Raw genomic sequence first — 24,929 nt, forward strand, 5'->3', positions numbered from 1 at the left:
TGCAATCTTTGGAGTTACTACTTCCCTAAAGCTCCGATCTATGACCCCCTCTGCCTCCCGAATGATCCTAAGTTCATCCAACTCCAGCTCCTGTTCCCTAACACGGTCTTGGAGGAGCTGGATTCCTGAAGAAGGGCTCATGCCCGAAACGCCGATTCTCCTGCTCCTTGGATGCTGCCTGACCTGCTGCGCTTTTCCAGCAACACATTTTCAGCTCTGATCTCCAGCATCTGCGGTCCTCACTTTCTCCTAGAAGATTTTAAACTACTGCGAATCCTCTTGCAAGGATGCCTTCCTTGAAGAAGCTCTCTTCCTCCCTCTACAAGGATTTCAGTGAGTCCCTCTCTCCCTGCACACCCAGGTCATCTCCTCTGCCCAGAAGCTCTTCAGCCACATTCTCAAACAGCCACATCTCCTTCCTCAGCACCTGCCTACGGAACCGAGTGACCCTGCATGGACTCCAGACTACGTTCAGACCAACAAAATTTGGACCCAACCAGGACAACCAGTACCTACAAATCCGAAGCCTCCAGCTACAGACCTCCCTCTGAATCCTCTGCGCAACCGCTTGCAGCCATGCGCCGCTACCTACATTTCCTGCAATCAGCCCTACCCCAGCACAGGCCAACCCTCTCACAGACTTGCAAAGGACCTCTACTGTTCTTCATCCACAGAAGAGATTCCTGAAGAGGTGCTCATGCCCGAAACGTCGATTCTCCTGCTTCTTGGATGCTGCCTGACCTGCTGCGCTTTTCCAGCAACACATTTTCAGCTCTGATCTGCAGTCCTCACTTTCTCCTACTGGATTAAGGCTACAGTCTTTAAGGCTGCATGGGTTCAAATCCTACCGTTGTCATTTGTGCAGGTTGCCTGTTATAATGGTGTATGTTAAAGTTCAGTGTTAAACACTGCTGTGTTTAAGTTCCCACACAACAAGCTGGTGACGGGGCAGCACAGTGGCTCAGTGGTTAGCACTGTTGCCTCTCAGCGCCAGGGACCCAGGTTTGATTCCCACCACGGGCAACATTCTGTGTGGAGCTTGCACGTTCTCCCAGTGTCTGCGTGGGTTTCCTCCCACAATCCAAAAGTGTGCAGGTCAGGTGAATTGGCCATGCTAAACTGCCCATAGTGTTAGGTGCATCAGTCAGGGGTAAATATAGGGGAGGGGACTGGGTCTGGGTGGGTTCCTCTTCAGAGGGTCAGTGTGGACTTGTTGGGCCAAAGGGCGTGTTTTCATGCTGTAGGAAACCTAACCTAATCTAATCCTCACAGATGTTGAGATTTTTAGCTTTAACCCACTCAGCACAAACTAGTACCTCTCACACCAGCCAATGCACACACCTCCTAGACATTTACATTGTAAATGAACACCCTCATCCACAAGTCCACGCATGCAGCTCCATTGGGACAATATGACTGTCCTTCCCACGCCCTTCCCTCAAGGACACGGGGCGGAGCCAGCGCCCCAGACGTCACTCAGGGCCAATCAGGGCCCAGGCCAGCAGTGAGGGGCGGGCCAGCAGTGAGGGGCGGGACTGCGCGCGCGGACCAGTCAATCCCGCCCCCCCTCGCGGGCCGGGGGGGAGCAGTCACGTGATGTCAGCACGCGGCCCGGGGGGAGAAGAGAAAACGCGTAACGGTCCCCTCCCTCTCCCACAGGTAACACGAATCCCGCCTCTCTCTTCAAAACGTGGCACGTTGGCGGTCGGTTTTAAATGGCGCGCGCGCACCCCCTCCCCTCACATAGTCACCTCGCTCGGGCGGTGAGCGCAGCTAAGCCCGGGTGGTGCGCGGCTGTGGCGGGGCACGTTGGCGGTCGGTTTTAAATGGCGCGCGCGCGCACCCCCTCCCCTCACATAGTCACCTCGCTCGGGCGGTGAGCGCAGCTAAGCCCGGGTGGTGCGCGGCTGTGGAGAGGATCCTGCGGGAACTCAGCATCGCCATGATAACCAGGACGAGGAGAGGAGGGGACGTGCAACGCCCGCTATATATAACCTCGGCGAAACAAGGAGCGCCGTGCGAGTGGTAAGATGGCCCTGTGTGTCAACCCGCAGCCCAGGCTGAGCCACAGCGACACCTACAGCGCCGGCTGAGCCAATGGTTTTCCTCTGGCAGCTCATTGAGTTGATGCTGCAGTGCCTACCGTCTGGGGTGGAAATGACCAATTAATTAAGGTCAACACTGACATTCATACTGTGCCTTTGGCGTCCCTTACTGGGTCAATTATCAGGCAAGATTCAACACTGATGCATAAGAGTCATAGAGATGTACAGCAGGGAAACAGACCCTTCGGTCCAACCCGTCCATGCCGACCAGATATCCCAACCCAATCTAGTCACACCTGCCAGCACCTGGCCCATATCCCTCCAAACCCTTCCTATTCATATACCCATCCAAATGCCTCTTAAACGTTGCCATTGTACCAGCCTCCAACACTTCCTCTGGCAGCTCATTCCATACACGGACCACCCTCTGCGTGAAACAGTTGCCCCTTAGGTCTCTTTTACATCTTTCCCCTCTTACCCTAAACCTATGCCCTCTAGTTCTGGACTCCCTGATCCCAGGGAAGAGACTTTGTCTATTTATCCTATCCATGATTTGGAGATGCCGTTGTTGGACTGGGGTGTACAAAGTTAAAAATCACACAACACCAGGTTATAGTCCAACAGGTTTAATTGGAAGCACACTAGCTTTTGGAGCGACGCTCCTTCATCAGGTGATAGTCAAAGCGTTGCTCGGTTAGATGGGAGGTCCTGTACAGCCACAACATGACCTCCCATCTAACCGAGATGAGAACTCTCAGAGGATTGTGAATCTGTGGAACTCATCGGAGGCAGAAGCAATCAACAGTTTCCAGAAAGAAATTATATGTTTCTGATGAAAAGTGGGGTAGAGGGCTATGGAGTACAGGCAGTAAAGTGGAGTTGAGACAAGGGAAATATCAGCCATGATCACGTTAAATAGCAGCGCAGGCACAAAGGGCTGAATTGCCTACTCCTGCTACTAATGCCTATGTTCCTATACAAGAGGTTAAAAGTCACACAATACCAGGTTAGAGTGCAACAGGTTTATTTGGAAGTACTACTTTCAGAGCACCACTCCTTCATCAGCTAACTAGTAGGGCAGGATCATAAGACAGAATTTATAGTAAAAGATCAGTGTTATGCAATTAAAGTGATATATTGAGCAAACCTAGATTTCTGTTAAGTCTTTCATGTTTTAGGATGGGTTCCAGATTTTGATTCATTAATATGTAAATCCCAGAACTTGTTTTAAGTCACATTCTTGAGATAATTTAAGGTTTTATTTTAAAAGGTGACAACAGCTCACACAGTGTTTTAAAGCTGTGAGGTTAAAGTTTGTCTGTATCCCAATCTTCAATCAGAACTGGTTCTATTTCCAAAGTAGGAATTTATAAAATGTTATATGGATTGACTACCTGCAGGTTGTGTGCTTTTTGAGCAAAAGTGGAATGTATCTGCAAATGCAAATTCACCCCATAGACTTATATATTTGTGTTTGTGTCTGTGGGAGAAAGAGAGTGTGAGTGTGTGCATATGAATGTGTACCTGTGAGAGAATGTCTGTTTGTGTGTGTGCTTGGTAGAGTGTGTGTGTGTGGGTATGTGCGCGAGGGCTGTATCTGTATCTGTGTCTGTGTGTGTGTGTTGTTGTAGTAGTGTAGTGGGGTTACCTGTAGTGTGACATGAACCCTAGGTCCCGGTTGAGGCCACCTTCATGAGTACCGAATTTGGCTATCAGCCTCTACTCAGCCACTCTGCGTTGTTGCATATCCCGAAGTCCACCTTGAAGAATGGTCACCTGAAGATTCCGAGGCCGAATATCCTTGACCGCTGAAGTGTTCCCCGACTGGGAGGGAACATCCCTGTCTGGTGAATGGGATACAGACCGACTCTAACCTCACACCTTTAATGCATTGTCTGAGCTGAGATGTCAGCTTTTTAAAATAAAACCTTAAGTTATCTTGAGAATGTGACTTAAAAGAGGTTCTGGAGTTTACATATTAATGAACCAAACCCTGCAACTCATTCTGAAAGACGAAAGACTTCACAACAATCTAGGTTTGTTCAATATATTGTTTCAATTGTATGACACTGTAATCTTTTGCTATAAATTTTGTCTAATGATTCTGCCCAACTAACCAACCGATGAAGGAGCAGCACTCCGAAAGCTCGTACTTCCCAATAAACCTGTTGGACTGTAACCTGGTGTTGTGTGATTTTTAACTTTGTCCACCCCAGTCCAACACCAGCACCTCCACATCATGCCTTTATAAGTGAGCCAAAATTCAAAGAACAAAGCAGGTTTTAAGGGTTGTCTCAAAGGAGATGTGACCCAGCTGCTCATTGTGCCCTGATGGATGTAGGAATGTGCATGATAAGCATGGTGCTGCACAAGACACAGGGAGCAGTGAGTTGCTGTGGAGCAGGCACTTGTACACACTTGTTGTAGTCTGGTGCTTTGAATAATGACAGTCATGATGCCAACTTTCTTTCTATTGCTTGGCTGACTAAGAGTTTCTCCTGCTCTCACTGCTCTCCACTTGTTGATCATCAGTTTGTATGACTGTGTACTTTTTTTGGCCATCAAGTCTTGGATCGGACTTGAACCTGGTTCAGAGGCAGGGGTGTGAGCCACTACATTGCGAGACCCAAACTAAGTGTGAAATGGTGCAATTTGGTTGGAGGAATAGGGGAGTCACACCTTGAAATACACAGAGGTTTGTAAAATGATGAGGGTCATGGATAGGGTGAATAGGGTGGGGGAGTCTAAAACTAGAGAGTGTATAAGGTGAGAGGGGAAAAGATTTAAGAGACCTGAGGAACAACGTTTTCATGCAGAGGGTGGTGCATGTATGGAATGAGCTGCCAGAGGGAGTGGTGGAGGCTGGTACAATTACAACATTTTAAAAGCCTTCTAGATGGGTACATGGAATAGTAAGGATTTAGAGTGTGATAATCGCAAATGGGACTAGGTCACTTTAGGATATCTGGTTGGCATGGATGAGTTGGACTGAAGGGTCTGTTTCCGTGCTGTATAACTCTGAGTGTGAAATCAAGGAAAGGAGCAACGTTTTGTCTGGGACACATTTGTAAAGCTTCAGAGGAAGAAGTGCACTTACATTGACAGAGTGCCTTTCACAACCCTAGATATCTAAAACCATTTTAATGGCCGTGGTGTACCTCTGAAACAACACTGCAAGGGACACACAACACAGCTGAAGTACTGAGTCTCCTTAGAGGAATAGCATAGAAGACATTGTACTAACCTCACATTGATCTTCAGTTACATCACACTGTACCAGTCAGCTTTTCAATACCTAATGTATATTATTACAACCCTCTTGGGAAAGTGTGTTCATTCTCAAGCCTCACTAACTTTGGAATAGCCGTGAAAGTTAATGATTTAATCAAAGTAAGCAAAGTTCCTAATTGACATGGAATCAGACCAACCATAATCGCAGACCAGATTCTTGTACTTAACGAGGACTGCTGTTTATTACACATTCTAGCCCCAGGAGAACTAAACAAAACACTATCAACATATAAATCACTTAGCTCAAACCCAAACTGGTAGAAGGAAATGGAAATGACAATCTGGCCAGTGTACTGAATGGTACGCCAGAGGTAGGAAACGTGCCATTAATGGAATTCATGTACATGATGTAATGGCGATATGTTAGCATAGTTTTTCCTCCTCACATATATTGCTAGCATTGCTAACTATTCTCACCCTTTACTATTGTAACTTCAGGTTTTCAGTATCTGGAGTATTTCACTGGTATGTTGGGATTTTGGTTTGTTGCTGCCATGCTGGAGACCCAATGAGAAATAATTCAGAATACTTGGCACCGATTGAGCCATTGCGTTTACTTTCCACCATTTTTTGAAAACCTGATGCACCAGGGAGGGGATCTTTTGGAGCAGTGACTTAGATTAGCAGCTGGGTCTCAGATGAAGTAGTGACCCATGAAAGGTAGATTGAAAATAGCTGTGTGTCCAAGAGTTTGTGGCTGGCCTCACGCTGGGCTGCCAGTGCTCTGCTCCGCAATCAGCATTACACTTGCAGTGACGTCAAGTCAGGCAGTATCTTTGTGACAGTTTCACCCTGTAGAAAATGAACAGTTTGGTCTGTCATTTTGTGGAAAGTAATAACATGTTTCAGTTCTGCTTGCTGTCTTGCTTAACGTTCAGCAATGACCTGCTGGGTTTTGACCGGAACAATATTTTGAGTCATGCAGTAGAAATGTCAGCTTGGCCCGTCCAACTGGTTACTTTCAATCAGGTGTTTGGGAGGGAGGGTTGGCAATGTACAAGGCACTTGGGAAATGGAAAGTAGCACTGAGCCCAAGCAGAACTCTACAGCATAAAAAAAAAATCCACAAGCCGATTTGAGGACACAAACCCACTTAGAAATGCTGGGTACGAGTCGAAAAGTGTGGCACTGGAAAAATGCACCAGGTCAGGCCAGCAGCGATGGACAGGTCAAGAGGGCAGTGCTGAGCTGGAGGGTTGGATCTGGGGTGAGGTAGGTGAAGGGAGTATGAGGATACTGGTGAAATTTACCTTGATCGCGAATGGTTGGAGGGTCCCAAGGCAGATGATGAGGCGTTCTTTCTCCAGGCGTTGGGTGGCTAGAGTTTGGTGATGGACCTGCATGTCCTTGGCGGAGTGGGAGGGGGAGTTGAAGTGTTCGGCTACAGGGTGGTGGGGATGTTTAGTGTGGGTATCCCAGAGATGTCCTCTGAAACGTTCCATGAGTTGGTATCCTGTCTCCTCTACATTGGATTCTGATCTCCAGTGTCTGCAGGCCTCACTTTCTCCTGAATGCTGGGTTTTGACAGTGAAGAGTCCAGCAGTGGGCATGTAGATTAAATGTGGGTTTCCAGCAGGAATTGTCATTCAGCAGCCTTTCCAACAGGAGGAAAACTGGGAGACACTCCTCACACTGCCATGAAACATGGGCAGCGCTGGCTAGGCCCAGCATTTATTGCCTGTCCCCAGTTACCCTGAGAAAGAGGTGATGAGCTATCTCCCTGAACCACTGTAGTCCACCTGTTGTAAGTAAACCCATTGTGCCTCTAAGCTGGGAATTTCAGGTTTTCAACCAAGTAACACTGAAGGCATGGCAATATATTTCCTTGTCAGGGTGGTGAGTAGCCCTGAGGAGAATGTGCAGGTGGTGGTATTCCCGTGTATCTGCTTCCCTTGTCCTCCTAGATGGTCGTGAATTTGGAAAGTGTTGTCAAAGGAATCTTGGTGAACTCTTGCAGTACACACTACTGCTACTGAGTGTCGGTGGTGGAGGGAGTGGTTGCTTGTGGATGTGGTGATAGTCAAGTGGGCTGCTTTGTCTGAGATGGTGTAAAGCTTCTTGGGTGTTATTGGATGTGCACTCGTCCAGGGCAAGTGGGGAATATTCCCCTAAGATGCTGATAGCGGGGGATTCAGTCAAGGTCATGCTTTTGAATATGAGGGTGGGGGATAGTTAGGTTGTCTTTTGTTGAGGATGACCATTGCCTGGCATTTGTGTGGCATGAATGTTAGTTACCAGACTTTGCTACATTTGGATATAGACTGCTTCAGTATCTGAGATGTCGCCAATCATTGGCAAACATCCCCACTTCTGACTTCATGATGGAGGGAAGGTAATTGATGGAGCAGTTGAAGACTGTAACCTGAGGAATTCCCGCAGAGATGTCCTGGAGCTGGGGTGACTTACCTCCAACAATCACATCCATCTTCCTATGTACAAGGTATGACTCCAGCCAGTGGAAAGTTTGCTCCCTGATCCCCATTGATTCCAGTTTTACAAAAGCTCCTTGATGTAACACTCCGTCAAACACAGCCTTGATGTAAAGGGCTGTCACTCTCACCTCACCTCTGGAAATCTGCTGTTTTGTCTATGTTTGAGCCCAGATTGTAATGAGGCCAGGAGCTGAGTAGCTGTGGTGGATTTCAAACTAAATGTCGCTGAGCAGGTGCTGCTTGATAGCACTGTTGGTGACCCCTTCCATCACTTTACTGATTGGATTTGTCCTGCTTTTTGTGTACAGGACATACCCGGGCAGTTTTCCACATTGTTGGGCAGATGCCAGTACGTGGAATCTTTATGAATGTCCAACTTACAAATGCGATGCCATACAGGGTGTATTAATATTCATTTCAAAGACCCAAGTTTTTCCTCATACTTAAGAATGGCTGTTTTACATTGTGTACCAAATTGCGAACAGACTCAAGAATGGAACCTGTTTGTAACCAAGAGACTGCTGTATTGTGGGTGTTCTGGAACAGACGGGCTAGAGCTGCAGCAAGTACGGGAGCACAAGCCTTCAGTATTATTGCCAGAATGTCATCAGGGCCCATAGTCTTTGCAGAATCCAGTGCCCTCCAGCCATTTCTTGATGTCACACAGAGTGAATCGTAGACCTTGAAAGATGATTAGATTAGGTTCCCTACAGAGTGGAAACAGGCCCTTCGGCCCAAAGAGCTGCAGCAAGTACGGGAGCACAAGCCTTCAGTATTATTGCCAGAATGTCATCAGGGCCCATAGTCTTTGCAGAATCCAGTGCCCTCCAGCCATTTCTTGATGCCACACAGTAGACCTTGAAAGATGATTAGATTAGGTTCCCTACAGAGTGGAAACAGGCCCTTCGGCCCAAGCAGTCCACGCTGACCCTCCGAAGAGTAACCCACCCAGACCCATTTCCTCCTGATTAATGTACCTAACACTACGGGCAATTTAGCATGGCCAATTCACCTGACCTGCACATCTTTGGACTGTGGGAGGAAACCGGAGCACCCGGAGGAAACCCACGCAGACACGGGGAGAACGTGCAAACTCCACACAGTCAGTCGCCTGAGGTGGGAATTGAACCCGGGTCTCGGGCGCTGTGAGGCAGCAGTGCTAACCACTGTGCCGCCCTGGATGGCGATGGATCATCCACTCGACATTTGAGTAAAGATGACTCCCGAGGCAGATTTTATCAATACAATCGGCATTCATTTACAATCAAATCATGACTTTAGTGAGGTGGTAAATCCCAAGGGTGAAGTGATTGGAACCTCTGCTGATTTCTCATGAGCCTGTAGAGCTTCAGAGGAAAATCAACCATTGCATTTAAGTTAGATTGTGAGCACCCTTAACCTTGTGTGGGCCAGTGTTTTATAATAAAAATGCTGAAAGAAAGTGAAACTTCTGAACACTTCAGCAGGAAGCAGTTGCAAAGTGATGTAACATCTATACTGGTGCTATGGTGCCACCTGCTGGGGGAGCTACCTACTCACAGTTCATGTCCCACAACTAAGGTCCACCTGATGACTTGTAATTATATTTCTTTGGATATGTTCCTACTTAACATCAGAGTGACCACTTGTATTTAATTTGTGCTCTTAATATAGTGAACTGTCTCTGGATACTTCACAAAAGCATTCTGAAACGAAATTTGACAGTAAACCACATTGGGAGGTAATACAAATTACAACAAGAAGGTTGGCTCAGAGACAGAGTACAGGTACACAGGAAACGAGAAAAACAGGAAGATAAGAGTGTAGAGCAGAATCCACAGCTGTCAGTGGGAGGGCTGATAAAAATTGGACCATACACAAGAGATCAGAATTGAGACTGCGCAGATTAGTGACAGAGGGAAAAGGAACACAGAAAAAAGTATTTTCATAGAAGCCCTACAGTGTGGAAACAGGCCCTTCAGCCCAACAAGTCCACACCGACCCTCCAAACAGTAACCCACCCACACCCATTGCCCGACCCTATTACTCTACATTTATTCCTGAATAATACACCTAACTTACACATCCCTGACCACTATGGGCAATTTAGCTTGGCCAATTCACCTGACCTGCACGTCTTTGGATTGTGGGAGAAAGCTGGAGCACCTGGAGGAAACCTACGCAGACACAGGGAGAATGTGCAAACTCGACACAGACAGTCACCCGAGGTTGGAATCGAACCTGGGTCCCTGGTGCTGTGAGGGCTGAGCCACCGTGCCGCTGAATTTTACAGTTCAGGTGTAACTAGATTGCGAATTTGAATACAGGCAGCAGAGTTTTGAATGTTCTCCGGATTCAGAAGCTGAGAAGTCAATCAAGAGAGCATTGGATAAATAAAATCTCCAGGTATTAAAGCTATAAAAGAGCATATACGCTGAAGCTGGTTTCCTATCGTACTCTTTCACTTTGCCTAAAATGACAAACACCACTCCACACCGACAACACCAACCTGAATGTTAATTCTTCAATATATTGTATTAAATTTACGGATTGCAATGAGCAGTGATTGTATGTAAAACATGCAAAACTACATTACGAAGAAAGAGTTAAATGCAGTATGTCTACAGCTAAAGAAGAGTTACATCTGTATAAAGGCTTTCATGGCTTCATGATTTGGAGATGCCGGTGTTGGACTGGGGTGTACAAAGTTAAAAATCCCACAACGCCAGGTCATAGTCCAACAGGTTTAATTGGAAGCATGAGCTTTCGGAGCGATGCTCCTTCATCAGGTGGTTGTGGAGTATACACACAATTGTCTGGGATTTTTTAATTTCATGGCCTCAGGTCATGTCAGTGTTCTTCACAGCCAGGGGCAATCACTATCACAATGTAGACATTTCGGCAGCCAAAGCTAACCGAAAAATTAAACTTTTTTTCTTCAATGTCACGCCATATAATACAACCAACCGTTAAACAATTCCAAAACCAGAAATTGCGGAGAAACTCAGCAGGTGTATCACGCAAACCAACCTTCCTTCCATTGACTCCGTCTATAGTTCCCACTGCCTCGAGAAAGCAGCCAACATCATCAAAGACCCCTCCCACCCTGGTTACACTCTCTTCCACCCTCTTCCATCGGGGAGAAAATAAAAAAGTTTGAAAACATATAGCAATAGATTCAAGAGCAGCTTCTTCCCAGTTGTTATCAGGTTTATGAACAGACCTCATATATATTTGGCGAAAGTGAGGACTGCAGATGCTGGAGATCAGAGTCTAGATTAGAGTGAGTCTGGAAAAGCACAGCAGGTCAGGCAGCATCCGAGGAGCAGGAAAATCGATGTTTCGGGCAAAAGCCTCCCCATGCACGAGACGTCGATTTTCCTGCTCCTCTCGTACATTAGAGCTGATCTTTCTCTGCACCTTCTCTGTAGCTGTAACACTGTATTCTGCATCTTGTTCTATTATCCTCATGTCCTTATGTAAGGTATGATTTGTCTGGATAGCATAAGAAACAATAGTTTTTGCTATATCTCTGTACATGTGACAATAATAAATCCAAGCATATCATCTCTGGGAAGAAAGCTGAGTTAAAATGTTTTGAGTTTAGTAACTCTTCACCAGACCTCAGAACTTTGTTGTATTAAACTATTCCACATCTCCTGTTGTTTACCTTTCACATGCAGAAAATAACGTCAGAGCAGTTAAAGAAAATATTGTTATCCATATTCTTATAACACAATCTTTCATCATTACACAATACATTCCTCTTCAAAGATATCTAATAACTTCTCTTTGTAAAACAGATTGGCAATTGGTGACTTGCACCAACCAATTCTGTTAAAGAATTCCCTTTTCTTTCCAAAACTTCTTTCACACCAGCATAGTCAGTTCCCAGATTTTTCTGTGCAAAGCCTTTTGCTGAATGAACATTGCCCCAAGGTGAATAATGAGCAATTGTTTCGATGATTGCATCTTAAATAAGTTTGCCTTCGGAATATTATTCCCCATACCTACTGCTTCCACTCGTGCCAGAGCTCCTATAGGTAAGATGCTTTAAACTGCCCTTTTTATTTTCTTGTCAAGGGACAACATTTATTTTTCCAAGAACATGGTAAACTCTGCTGTACCAGAAAATTGGTGTGGAACATCATGAGAAATGATTGACTTCATGTCTTCCTGACTGCCCAAGACTAGAAACCTGTGTGCACATTTCTTTGAATTTAATTCCTTTAGATCTCCTCAACCTGTTTTAACAGGGTCCTCCGTTCTAACAAGTCATCACTGCACTCGATCTAGTATGAGTGCATAACCTGTTCAAATGACCAGTCAAACTTGGTCTGCTTCTAGCTTGATTGCAGGATCCAGTTTCTACTTATTAGGATACAGTTGGCCCATCCTAAATAAGATTTTTGATCCAAAGACTCCTGAATTGATATCTATATCATTAAAGTTCTACATATTTAGAGGCCTGTGAAGCTTGACCCAATCTTGAATTTTTTTTTGTTTTATCTTTCACACATGTTTGAATTCTACAGAAAATCACTGATTTGTATTATAAGGATGCCTCTGTAATACTAAAAGAACATTGCAGGGTCTGCTTTAAAGTGAACGTAACCTACTTTCATCCAGACAGGCGTAATTGAGAAATGCCATTCCCTCTCTGCATATTCAGCCGTGTAAATACATATATTTAATTTCAATTGTTTTCCTTCTATACCACCTGCTTCTTTAGGTGAATTCAGAAATGCTTCACTTTGAAATTTTTTTCCCTGGAAAAATTGACCTTTCCTGTCGATGGGCTTCTACTCCAAGGAGTATATTGCTAACAGAGCTAAGACAATCTTCAAAATGACTTTTCCCTGCAGCAGGGTCATCCACTCGTACATCTCAGTCTTTGAGTTTTTCTTCAAACCCTGAATCTCTAGTCTGGCTTTAACTGTGTATGTCCCATCATGGAACACCTTTCCTGTACATATCCATCTAGAATCATAGAATCCCTACAGTGTGGAAACAGGCCATTCAGCCCATTGAGTCCACAATGTCCCTCTAAAGAGCATCCCACCCAGTTTCATTTCAGCTGTTTTCATAGAAAGCCACAAAGGATATTTCACTTGATATTATGTCTGTGCTGACAATGTGGTTTACTCCAGCTATTTTAACAGGGAGTCATCACTCGGTTTAGCAACCTCAGCATGTTGTCTTCCCCAAACTTGAAGCAGATAGAACTCTCAAATTCCATAACCTTTCTTCAGTCCTTATGATTTAGAGAATCTAAGTGATATTTTAACCAATCCACTTCACTCAAAGAACAAAGAAAATGTACAGCCCAGGAACAGGCCCTTCGGCCCTCTCAGCCTGAGCCGACCCAAATCCACACTCACTGTAACGTGCATCGACAGTCCAACACAGCACGTTTGAATGAGCCTGCAACTAAAACATTTATTACTGGTCTGAAGTTTCTTATAACTAATACCCTTTCCTCTGCCTGATCGTAGAACCAACTTCTCTTTCTGAGCCTTCCACGTCATGCTAATTTAGAAAATCTTGTTATTTCTGTTTTGGACAATTCATTCTGTTATGGTATTTCACACGACATCTCAGACACCTGTTGACAAGCCCTGTGCATTCCTGCGGTTTGTACTTTTGTTATAGTTCCCAACTGCTTACGATTGCCAGAGGTATCTCTAATTGCATTCCTTGTTATTATGATTCCCCTTTCACATCACACTTCCAACCTGCATCAGAGTGCTCTCACGTTACCACTACTAATGACTTCTCTGTTCTTTGTGTCATTGTCCCATTTGAGCCATTCAGACCACTGGGAATAATTTTAGGGCTATTTCATAAATGTGTTTCCTTCTCAAAATCTAGCTCCAGTTAAAATTATGATATGAACAGGGGGAAGAACAAACATGCAGTTCTGTCATCTCTGGGTTGGGTTGAACTGGAGGTTTCTCTTTGACCTTGCTTTTTCCAAATTTGTCCATCCATTTGTAAGAGACACAAAGTGACTGGGTCACTTATGAAAGGTCCATGGCTTGTCCAATTCAAAATCAGACCTTGCAGCATCTGCTGCAGGAAAAATACATCGTTATTTTTCTGGCTTAGAGTCATAGAGATGTACAACACGGAAACAGACCCTTTGGTCCAATCCGTCCATGCCGACCAGATATCCCAACCCAATCTAGTCCCACCTGCCAGCACCCGGCCCATATCCCTCCAAACCCTTCCTATTCATATATCCATCCTGATGCCTTTTTAAATGTTGCAATTGTATCAGCCTCTACCACTTCCTCTGGCACCTCATTCCATACACGTACCACCCTCTGCATGAAAACGTTGCCCCTTAGGTCTCTTTTATGTCTTTCCTCTCTCACCCTAAACCTATGCTCTCTAGTTCTGGACTCCCCGACCCCAGGGAAAAGACTTTGTCTATTTATGGTAGGAAGCAATAGTGCCAAAGGCACATCTTGTTTCTCATTTGGCAAGGAGAGTTTCTTTATCTACTTAACTCTTCCATTGATCATAGGGTTCAGCTTCACAAAACATTCATGAGAAATAGCATCCTGACACTTTAAACTTCGGCTATTCTTCTCAAAAGTAACTCAAATTACAACCTTCTGATGGAAGAGAACTCTTGACTTTCTTGAGTGAAGGGTTGTGAAATTTGCCGATGACAGGAAGGTAAATAGGAAAATAAGTTGTGAAGTGGTCCCATGGAGACTATAAAGTAATATCGGGAGGTTAAGTGTGTGGGCAACAATCCGGCAAATAGATTATAATGTGGGACAATGTTAAATCATCCATTTTGACAGGAATAATAAAAAAAAAGCCTATTATCTAAATGGCAAGAGTTTCTAGAGCTAAGAGAGGGATCTGGATATCCTTTAACATGAAACCCAAAGAGATTAGCATGCAATTGCAGCAAGAAATTAGGAAAGCTAATAGAATGTTATTGACAATAGCGAAGAGAATACAATGTAAAATTTAATGGTTATACTTCAGATAAAGAGGAGTTGGTGAGACCACACTTGGAGGACTGTGAATTGTAGTAGTTTCCTTATTTATGTAAATAGGTTGGAAGATGTTCAAAGAAGGTGTACCAGACTAATATCTGGAATAGGCTAGTTGTCTTGTGAGAAAAGGTTACACAGGCTAGGCTTATATGGCTGGAATTTCGAAGATAAAAGATGACTCAATTGAAACATAAAATTATCCAGAAGGATCTCGAAAGATTGGATGGGGAAACGGATGTTTCCTGTTGTGGGAGAATCCAGAACCGGTAGTTTCTGTTTAAAAATGAAAGTTTGTCGATGTGAAACAAAGATTGGGGCAATTCCTTTCTCCGAGAGAGTTGCGAGTCTTTGGAACTTACCTGCTCAAAAGGTGATGGAAGCAGAGTCTTTGAACATTCTGAAGGCAGAGGTAAGATGAATCTTGATCAGCGAGAAACTGAAAGGTTGGCAGGAGTAGGCAGGAATATGAAATAATCAAAAGATCAACCAAGTTCTTCTTGAAGAGTGGAGCAGATGTCAGAAGCCAAATGGACAACTCCTCCTCCTAATTAATATGTTTGCATTTTTTTTTAGTCTTTACCTACAGCCAACCATCCTCTGCTGAGAAGTCAATTTGAATTCAAGTGAGACAAAAAAAACCCCACAACACCTCCCTTTGTGGATCGAGTTTATTGACACCTCAGACTTATAGCTCCTTTCTTACACCAGAGTTACAGATACTCTCAAAATACATGATTTGGAGATGCCGGTGTTGGACTGGGGTGTACAAAGTAAAAAAAAAATCACACAACACAGTCCAACAGGTTCAATTGGAAGCACTAGCTTTTGGAGCGATGCTCCACAACCACCTGATGGACTATAACCTGGTGTTGTGTGATTTTTATCTGAAAAAGCAGTTTCTTCTGTTTCTTCTTTAGTTTGTTCATGTGCTTATTTAAAGTTGACAGTGTGATTAACTATGAGGGACAATAGGGTATCAGTTTAGCATGTCATTTGGACGATTGCTTTTCTGATAGTTCAGCGCTCCCTCAGTAAGAGGGTCAGCCTAGACTTTTTAAACTAAAGCTTGTGGAGGAGGTTTTGAAGCCACAACTCTCTGAGAGAAGAGGGAGTGCTAACAACTAAGCTATGGCTGACATCTAATTACACAGTACAGATCAATCAAAGCATACAGAGAGATATGAACACAAGGCACAGATGTAAACTTGGACTTGGGATCCCAAGGCCTGCAGTATGCACCTATATGCAGGAGAATAGGATTATCATCTGCCTAATTGCCCCAATATTAACCCTGTGAAAAGTGGTGATGATAAATACTGTGGCATGAAAGTGAGCACATATCCAACAGGGCTCTAATATATCTGGATAACTGAAAAATTCATTGATGTTGGGTGCCTTGTTTAGTTCAGTTGAAAACTGGCCTGCTCTGAAAGCAGGGTCCTGAAGAAGGTTATACCCGAAACGTTGACCTCTTCCCCCTCCTGACGCTGCCTGGCTTGCTGTGTTCTTCCAGCCTCCTGCCTGTCTACCTTGGATTCCAGCACCTGCAGTGCTTTTTGTCATTTAAAGCAGTTTCAGCATGAAGCAATTTAAGGAAGATTCTGGTATCTGGGGCTCACTGCCTGCAAAGATGGAAGAGGTGGGTGTAAATCAGAACTATTTGGGGGATCAGTTAAAGCACCCCAGCATACAATGCGACGGGATAAATGCTGAAAAATGGGACGAGAGTAGACTGGTGCTTGATGGCTGGTGCAGGGATGATGTTGTGAAATTCTATGACTTAATTTGAAACCGTGGTTCAAAATGGATTTGGGAAGAAGTGCTGTATATAGTTCCGAGCAATGGACCATGGAAGTGATACATTGACATTGAAAGTCATGTTAGGCAGATTCACAGGAATTTTACTGGGAATGTTGTGGGGAGAGGGGGAGAGACAACTCAGTACACCAGCCAGGACAGTAAATGATATGTGTTATGATTAGATTAGATTCCCTACAGTGTGGAAACAGGCCCTTTGGCCCAACAAGTCCACACCAACCCTTCGAAGAGCAACCCACCCAGCCCCATTCCCCGACATTCATCCCTGACTAATGCACCTAACACTATGGGCAATTTACCATGGCCAATTCACCTAACCCGCACATCTTTGGACTGTAGGAGGAAACTGGAACACCCAGAGGAAACCCACGCAGACAATGTGCACAGTTGCCCGAGGCGGGAATTGAACCCGGGTCCCTGGCGCTGTGAGGCAGTAGTGCTAACCACTGAGCCACAGTGCCGTCCACCATTTATCGTGGGGCTATGACCAGTGTTTTTGACTAAATGCTGGTGGTATGTAAGATTGAGGATCACTGCTTTCAAACATCTACTGTGACACCGATTAAATGAAGCTGATTTTATGAATTCAGCCTGCTGCAATGCACGCCTCCCCCGTTGAAGCCTTGCTGTGCACTTTCCAGGAGGGGTTTCTCGACTAGACTCAGAATAAATATTCCTTCATTATGCAGGAACAGATGGTATTCAGTCCTGGAGAAGGACAGCTTCTAGGAGGAGGGGAACAGAACAATCGCAAGGTCTCGCTCATGGGGCAGTGCTGTGTGAGGAGACTGGCAGCCACAAACTATTCTTGTACTGAGAAAATTTGTCATAACTGAGTGTCATCTACAACAAGGGAGGTTTAAATGATGTTTCGTTTCCTGAGATAAGATACAATGAGGGAGATTTAAAGGGCATTTGGTTTATTGGGATTGGATAAAATGAGGGAGATTCGAAGAGCATTTGGGCTATTGAGATTTTAGATTTTTTTTAAATGTTCATGAAACTAGTTGGGCCAACATTTATTTTACAACTCCGATTGCCCCGGAGAAGATAGTCACAGAGATGTACAGCACAGAAACAGACCCTTCGGTCCAACTCGTCCACGCCGACCACATATTTTAAATTAATCTAGTCCCATTTGCCAGCACTTGGCCCTTATCCCTCCAAACCCTTCCGATTCATAAATCCATCCAGATGCCTTTTAAATGTTGTAATTGTACCAGCCTCCACCACTTCCTCTGGCAACTCATTCCATACACGTACCACCCTCTGTATGAAAAAGTTGCCCCTTAGGTCCCTTTTAAAACTTTTCCCTCTCACTCTAAACCTATGTCCTCTAGTTCTGGACTCTCCAACACAGGGAAAAGACTTTGTCTATTTATCCTATCCATGTGCCTCATGATTTTATAAACCTCTATAAGGTCACCCCTCAGCCTCTGATGCTCCAGGGAAAACAGCCCCAGCCTATTCAGCTTCTCCCTGTAGCTCAAACCCTCCAACCCTGGCAACATCCTTGTAAATCTTTTCTGAACCCTGTCAAGTTTCACAACACCCTTCCAATAGGAAGGAGACCAGAATTGCACGCAATATTCCAACAGTGGCCTAACCAATGTCCTGTACAGCTGCAACATGACCTCCCAACTCCTGTACTCAATACTCTGACCAATAAAGGAAAGCATACCAAATGCCTTCTTCATTATCTTATCTACCTGAGTCTCTATTTTCAAGGAACTGTGAACCTGCACTCCAAGGTCTCTTTGTTCAGCAACACTCCCCAGGACTTTACCATTCAGTGTACAAGTCCTGCCCTGATTTGCCTTTACAAAAATGCAGCACCTCAGATTTATCTAAATTAAACTGTATCTGCCACTCCTCGGCCCATTGGCCCATCTGGTCAAGATCCTGTTGTACTTACTAGTGAGATGCCCCTTGAACTGCTGCAGGTTTGATTCTGTCCTGTTTGAGATTTTCGTTGCCTCACATTTCTGTGTCATGAATGGTGTGACGATACTAAGGCATTAGGATTTTGTCCTTGTTTTGAAGAGAGGTTTTAAGGCAGAGGTGCTGAGCAGTCTATGTGGAACCACTACAGTAATCAGTTTGTGAGGTTTTGTGTTTTATTTGAAGTTGGAACAATAGAAGCAGCCTGAATGGTGTGGTCAGGCTCTCTCAGAACCAGGACTTTTAGCTTTTAGTTTTCAGTAGCAGTTGTTACTAAGGTCTCAGCAGGGGTTGGAAACTGCAGCACATATCTCCCTGCTACACCCCCTTTCAGAGTTTTCTCTTGATATTTGTTCCTCTTGCAGTTACAGCTAAAAGCTTGGGGTTCTTGTCTTGCTGTAGGAGTTGCATGTGAAACAATCGATTTTTCTGAATCTGCCTTTGTCTAGGGTGTGTTTATGGGATGTGACTATATTGGAACAGTTGCTTAGTAGTAATTATTAATCTATTATTTTGTTAAGTTTTCCAATAGAGTTGAGTTATTCCAATTCTTTCCGACAGGCCCCTTAGATTAACCTCTGTAGTGGGGAAAATGCTTGAATCTCTAATCAAGGAAGAAATAGCGAGACATCTCGATAGAAATTGTCCCATCGGGCAGACACAGCATGGGTTCGTAAAAGGCAGGTCATGTTTAACTAATTTACTGGAATTCTTTGAGGCTGTTACGAACACGGTGGACAAAGGGGAACTGGTGTGTGTGTGGTATATCTGGATTTTCAGAAGGCATTTGATAAGATGCCACACAAAAGATAGAGGTGTGTCGCATTACGGGTAATGTATTAGCATGGGTAGAAGATTGGTCAACAAATAGAAAGCAAAGAGTGGAGATAAATTGATGTTTTTTTGTTGGTGGTTAGTGGTGTGCCTCAGGGATCAGTGTTGGGACCGTAATTGTTTATAATTTACACGGGTAACTTAGAGTTGGGGACCAAAGTGTAGTGGATGACACTAAAATAAGTAGTAGGACAAAGTGTGCAGAGGACACTGGAAGTCAGCAGAGGGACATAGATATATTGGGTGGGCAAGGGTCTAGCAGATGGGGTACAATGTTGGTAAATGTGAGGTCATCCTTTTTGGTTGGAATAACAGCAAAATGGATTAGTATTTAAATGGCGAAAAATTGCAGCATGCAGCTGTGCAGAGGGACCTGGGTGTCGTTGTATGAGAATCACAAAAAGTTGATTTGCAGGTCATTAAGAAGGCAAAAGGAATATTATCTTTCATTGCCAGAAAGATGGAGTTTAAAAGCAAAGAGGTAATGTTGAAGCTGTACAAGGTGCTGGTGAGGCCACACTTGGAGTACTGTGTGCAAATTTGGTCTCCTTAACTTGAGAAAGAATGTCCTGGCACTGGAGGAGGTGCAGAGGGGGTTCACTACATTGATTCTGGAATTGAGAAGACCATCCTATGAGGAGAGATTAAGTCGACTAGGACTGTGCTCATTGGAGGGATGAGAAGAATGAGGAGGGATCTGATAGAAACATAGAAAATTATGAAGGGAATAGAAAGGATAAAACAGGGGAGGTTGTTTGCACTGGAAGGTGAAACTAGGGGTCACAGCTTCAAAAAGGGGAGAGCAGATTTAGGGCTGAGTTGAGGAGGAACGTCTTCACCCAAAGTGTTGTGAATCTGTGGAATTCCCTGCCCGGTGAAGCCGTTGAGACTGTATCGCTGAATGTTTTTAAGGCAAAGATAGATTTTTGAACAGTGAAGGATTTAAGGGTTATGGTGAGCGGGTGGGTAAGTGGAGCTGAGTCTATGAGAAAGATCAGCCATTGAATGGTGGAGCAGGCTCGACAGGCCAGATGGCCTACTCCTGATTGTATTTCTTACGTTCTTCTTTCTTTTGTATTTTAACTGTAGTGTATGAATAAAGAGTGTTTTGCTTCAAATCTGGTAGTTTGACCAGTCGAATTGCATCTGGAACACATCACCTTCCACTTACCTTTAAAATAAGACAAAGTTAGAGTCTAGACTGTCTTATGAACATATTTTGAGGGGGTTTCATTTAGTCTATAACCGCAGTGCATGCCACTTAACAACCCAAGCTTGCATATTGTCCAGCTCTTGTGCCCTTGGACAAGGAGTGGTCTATTTTCTGAGGAATGGTGTCGAACATGGTGCAATTATCCGTGAACATCCCCACTTCTGGATTTATGATGGAGGAAGGTCTTTGAAGCAGCTGAAGATGGTTGGGCCCAGGATACTACCTGAGGAACTCCTGTAGAGGTATCCTGGAGCTGAGAAGACTGACCTCCAGCAACCACACACAATTTCCTTACTGTTAGGTATGACTCCAACTAGTAGAAAGTCTTCTCCCTGATTCCCATTGACTCTAGCTTTGCTAGGTTGCATAACTGCCACATTCAGTCAATTGCAGTCAGTTTCACTTCATCTCTGAAGTTGATCTCCTTTATCTAATTTTAGACCAAGGCTGTTAAGAGCTCAGGAGCTGAGTTGCCCTGGCAGAACCCCAAACTGAGCATCAGTGACCGGGTTATTCCTTTGCAAGTGTCACTTGATACCACTATCAATGACCTTTTCCTTCAATTCGCTGATGATCGAGCGTAAACTGACAGTGCAATAATTTGTCCTGCTTTTAATGGACAAGACCTACTTAAGCAACTTTCCCCATTGTCAGGCAGATGCCAGTACTGTAGCTGTACGGGAATAATTTTGACAGGCTAGCAGCTAGCAATAGAGCACGTGTATTCAGTGCTATTGCTGGAATATTGTCAGGTCCCACTGCCTTCAGGCATTTCTTGGTAACACGGAAGTTAATCAAACTGGTGGAAGACTAGTATCTATGATGCTGGTGGATGAGTCTGTTCTGGATCATCTACTTGGTACTTCTGGCTGAAAGGTTTTGCTTCAGCCTTGTCATTTGCACTGTTGTGCTGCGCTGGGTTCTCCCATCATTGAGGATCCTCAAAGATGGGAATATTTATGGAATCTGTGAGTTACTTAACTGTTCAGCACCATTCATTAGATGTGGTAGGACTGTAGATTCATACAGCATGGAAACACTCTTGTTCCAGTCGGTCCATGCCAACCAAGTTCCCGAACTAAACTACTCCCACTTGCCTGCATTTGGCTCATATCCTTCCACACCTATCCTATTCATGTACTTATCCAAATGCCTTTTAAGTGTTGTTGCTATATCTGCATCCACCACCTCCTCTGGCAGTTCATTCCACATACGAACAACTCTCTATGTAAGAAACATTGCCCCTCATGTCTTTGTTAAAACTTTCTCCTCTCACCTTAAAAATATGCCCCTTAGTTTTGAACTCCCCACCTTGGGGAAAAGACCCTTGCTATTCACCTTACCTATGCCCCTCATGCTCTATAAGATCATCCCTCAACTTCCTACCCTCCAGTGAAAAAAGTACCAGCCAAGTTTTGGTAACTCCATCTTCATTCCTGACAACATTCTGGCAAATCATTTCTGAAATCTCTACAATTTAATAATATCATTCCAGTAGTTGGGCAACCAAAATTTCAAAGAATTATGTATCTGAGCCCTTCTACAACACTACCCAGGGCCCTATCATTAATTGTACAAGTCCTGTCCTTGTTTATATTACCAAACTGCAATACCTCACATTTATCCAAATTAAACTCCACCTGCCACTCCTCAGCCCTTTGACCCAATTCAGCAAGAACTCTTTGTAATCTTAACCTTCTTCCCTGTCCACTGCACCACCAATTTTGGGGTCATACACAAACTTATGAGCCATGCCTCCTATATTCTCATGCAAATCATTTATGGGAATAACAAACAGAAAGGGTGGACGCTAGGAAATTGTTTCCATTAGGCGAGGAGAGTAGAACCTGTGGACACAGTCTTAGAATTAGAGCGGGTCAATTCAGAACAGAAATGCGGAGACATTTCTTCAGCCAGAGCGTGGTGGGCCTGTGGAATTCATTGCCGCGGAGCGCAGTACAGGCCGGGACGCTAAATGTCTTCAAGACAGAGATTGATCAATTCTTGATGTCACAAGGAATTAAGGGCTACGGGGAGAATTGGGTAAGTGGAGTTGAAATACCCAATGAGCCACGATTGAATGGCAGAGTGGACTCGATGGGCCGAATGGCCTTACTTCCACTCCTATGTCTTATGTTCTTAAAGAGGACCCAGCACCAATCCCCTGTGGAACACCACTGGTCACAGGCTTCCAGTCTGAAAAACGACCCTCTCTTGCTCCTACCATCAAGCCAATTTTGTATCCAATTGGCAAGCTCACCCTGAATGACATGTTGCTTTACTTTACCAATCAGTATACCACGCGGAATTTTGTTAAAGGCTTTGCTATGGTCCACATGAACCATGTTTGGATTTGATCTGAAAACAACAAATGCTGGAGATCACAGCGAGTCAGACAGCATCCATAGAGGGAGAGCAAACTAACATTTCGAGTCGAGGTGATCCTTCTGAAACGTTATCTTGCTCTCTCTCTCTCTCTTTCCATGGATGCTGTCTGACCTGCTGTGATCTCCAGTTGTTTCCAGTACAGATTGCAGCATCTGCAGGAAGTTGTTCCAGTGCTTCGATTCAATCTGTCGGTTGTGGTATAGATTAGCTCTATCTATCTATCACTTGCTGCTTCTGTTATTTTGCACACAGACGATCCTGTGTTGTTCGTTCTCCAACACATCACTATTAGGTTGGCCTTGTGCTGCTCCTTCATTAAGGGGGTTTGCTTTATTGGGTTAAATGTGTGTTTTGGAGTCTGGTTTTATCCATAGATTTCTGTCTTACAGCGAACACTTCACATCAGATTCCCCGATTTATAGAAATAAACTCAGACAAGAGAAACATTGTTCAATTGATTTTAATTGATTTGGAGGCAACATTGCTTCATAGCCGTGGAATAAGAAAGAAAGGTTACAACTCACTGGAAAGACTGGGCATTGTAACAGATCATCTAAAGAGGCTTCACAACTGTCTACAAAATAGTAAAAGTGGGACGAGGAGAAGAAACTGAAAACAGCCGACAAATCAAGCAAATAAAAAGACCTCAGTGGCAAGCAAAAAGCCAGTTCCGTCAGACTGTGGCGATTTGTCGTAAGTATAATTTGGATATTTAATTTTAACTCTTAATTGTCTCTACTTATTGAAAGGATGTATTGTTCCTATGATACATGGCCAGGGATATTGATAATTCCCTGCCACTTCACCTGACAACAAGAGTTGACAGGGTATTTAACCTTGAGGCACACCCCAGACCCTGTTCATTGTGTTCTTCAAACACAAACGTTTTCTACTGGAGTTAACGGGGCAGTGGGCAAGAGTGGGCCTGTCTGTTTCAAAGCCTGCATCGCTTGATATTGCCAACTCAAATACTGACTGCAAATAGCACAAACTACAAAAGCTGAGTCCTTTCAAACGGGATACCAGATGATGTATTTTTTTTATTATTCACCTTCTGTCACTTGTCAGTCTTTTAAGAACCATTGTTAGCTGGTAACATGACAGATACTAAAGTTCATGGTACCCTGACATTTCCTGATCAACTATCTTGTTTGGTGGGGGCTCAATAAATGATTCATGCATTATGAGAACTATGTAACCATCAGCTTTTGTCACAGCGAGTTGTGGATAGTGAATTAACCGGGAAGTCCCAATATTGCTCCAGTCCCCTATTTATGTAATGCCCATGATTTACATGATCAATCCTGCGATGCAAAGGTTAAGTCATGAATTCTGGAAAAGCAGTCAAAGATAACTTAAATTGTGATCCAGCAGTATAGGTTCTGATCAAACAATCTCAACGTCACATCTAACTCTGGTTGCTTAGACATAACGGAGACATTCAGGTGTTGGAGGAAGTGTAAGGGAGAACCCCAGGAATGATCTTCAGTGTCAGGGGTCTGAATTCTGAGGAATGACTAAAGAAACTCAGAATAGGAGGATTCTGAGATAGGAACTGCAAGGGGGAATAACAGGTCATCAAATTGAAAGGGATTATCAGAAACATTGGTTAAATTTCGAGAGTGTAAAACCAAAGAATTTAGTAAACAGCAAGTGTATAATTGTTATCAGAAATTTATAATTGTCACAGAAAGAATAAGTAACATTTGTAGGGGACTGCTAGATAGAATTGTGAAAACTAGAACCATCCATTTACATGGTGTCAGACTGTAATGGTTATACTTATATCTCTGACCCCGATGGATTGTAATGGTTTTTTTTATATTCCTGACAGATTCATGGTCATGTTTATGTCACTGGCCTCGGACAATATAATAATTATATTTACACTTCTGAAATACTGTAGTGATTCTATTTACATCTCTGACTTTCAACAGACTGTAGTGGCTAAATTTACATCAACAACCTCTGA

At 44.0% G+C, this 24,929-nt stretch overlaps 1 protein-coding gene and 1 long non-coding RNA gene across 2 annotated transcripts in view; one reads left to right on the forward strand and one right to left on the reverse strand.

Moving 5' to 3' along the window:
- The window catches only part of LOC122558594 (aspartate aminotransferase, mitochondrial), a 54,665-nt gene extending 52,653 nt beyond the window's left edge, over positions 1–2,012 (reverse strand). The window contains exon 1 of the mRNA XM_043707367.1: positions 1,865–2,012. Within this exon, the coding sequence (XP_043563302.1) occupies positions 1,865–1,944 (80 nt within the window). The 5' untranslated portion in view covers positions 1,945–2,012. The remainder of the gene's footprint in view (positions 1–1,864) is intronic.
- Positions 1,549–24,915, forward strand: LOC122558596. Its single transcript, XR_006314195.1, has 2 exons — positions 1,549–1,659; positions 23,347–24,915. It is a non-coding gene; the product is annotated as an uncharacterized LOC122558596 (long non-coding RNA).
- The last annotated feature ends 14 nt before the right edge of the window (positions 24,916–24,929 follow it).

This window comes from Chiloscyllium plagiosum, chromosome 17, assembly GCF_004010195.1.
Source record: "Chiloscyllium plagiosum isolate BGI_BamShark_2017 chromosome 17, ASM401019v2, whole genome shotgun sequence".
In the NCBI taxonomy this organism is placed as follows: domain Eukaryota; kingdom Metazoa; phylum Chordata; class Chondrichthyes; order Orectolobiformes; family Hemiscylliidae; genus Chiloscyllium; species Chiloscyllium plagiosum.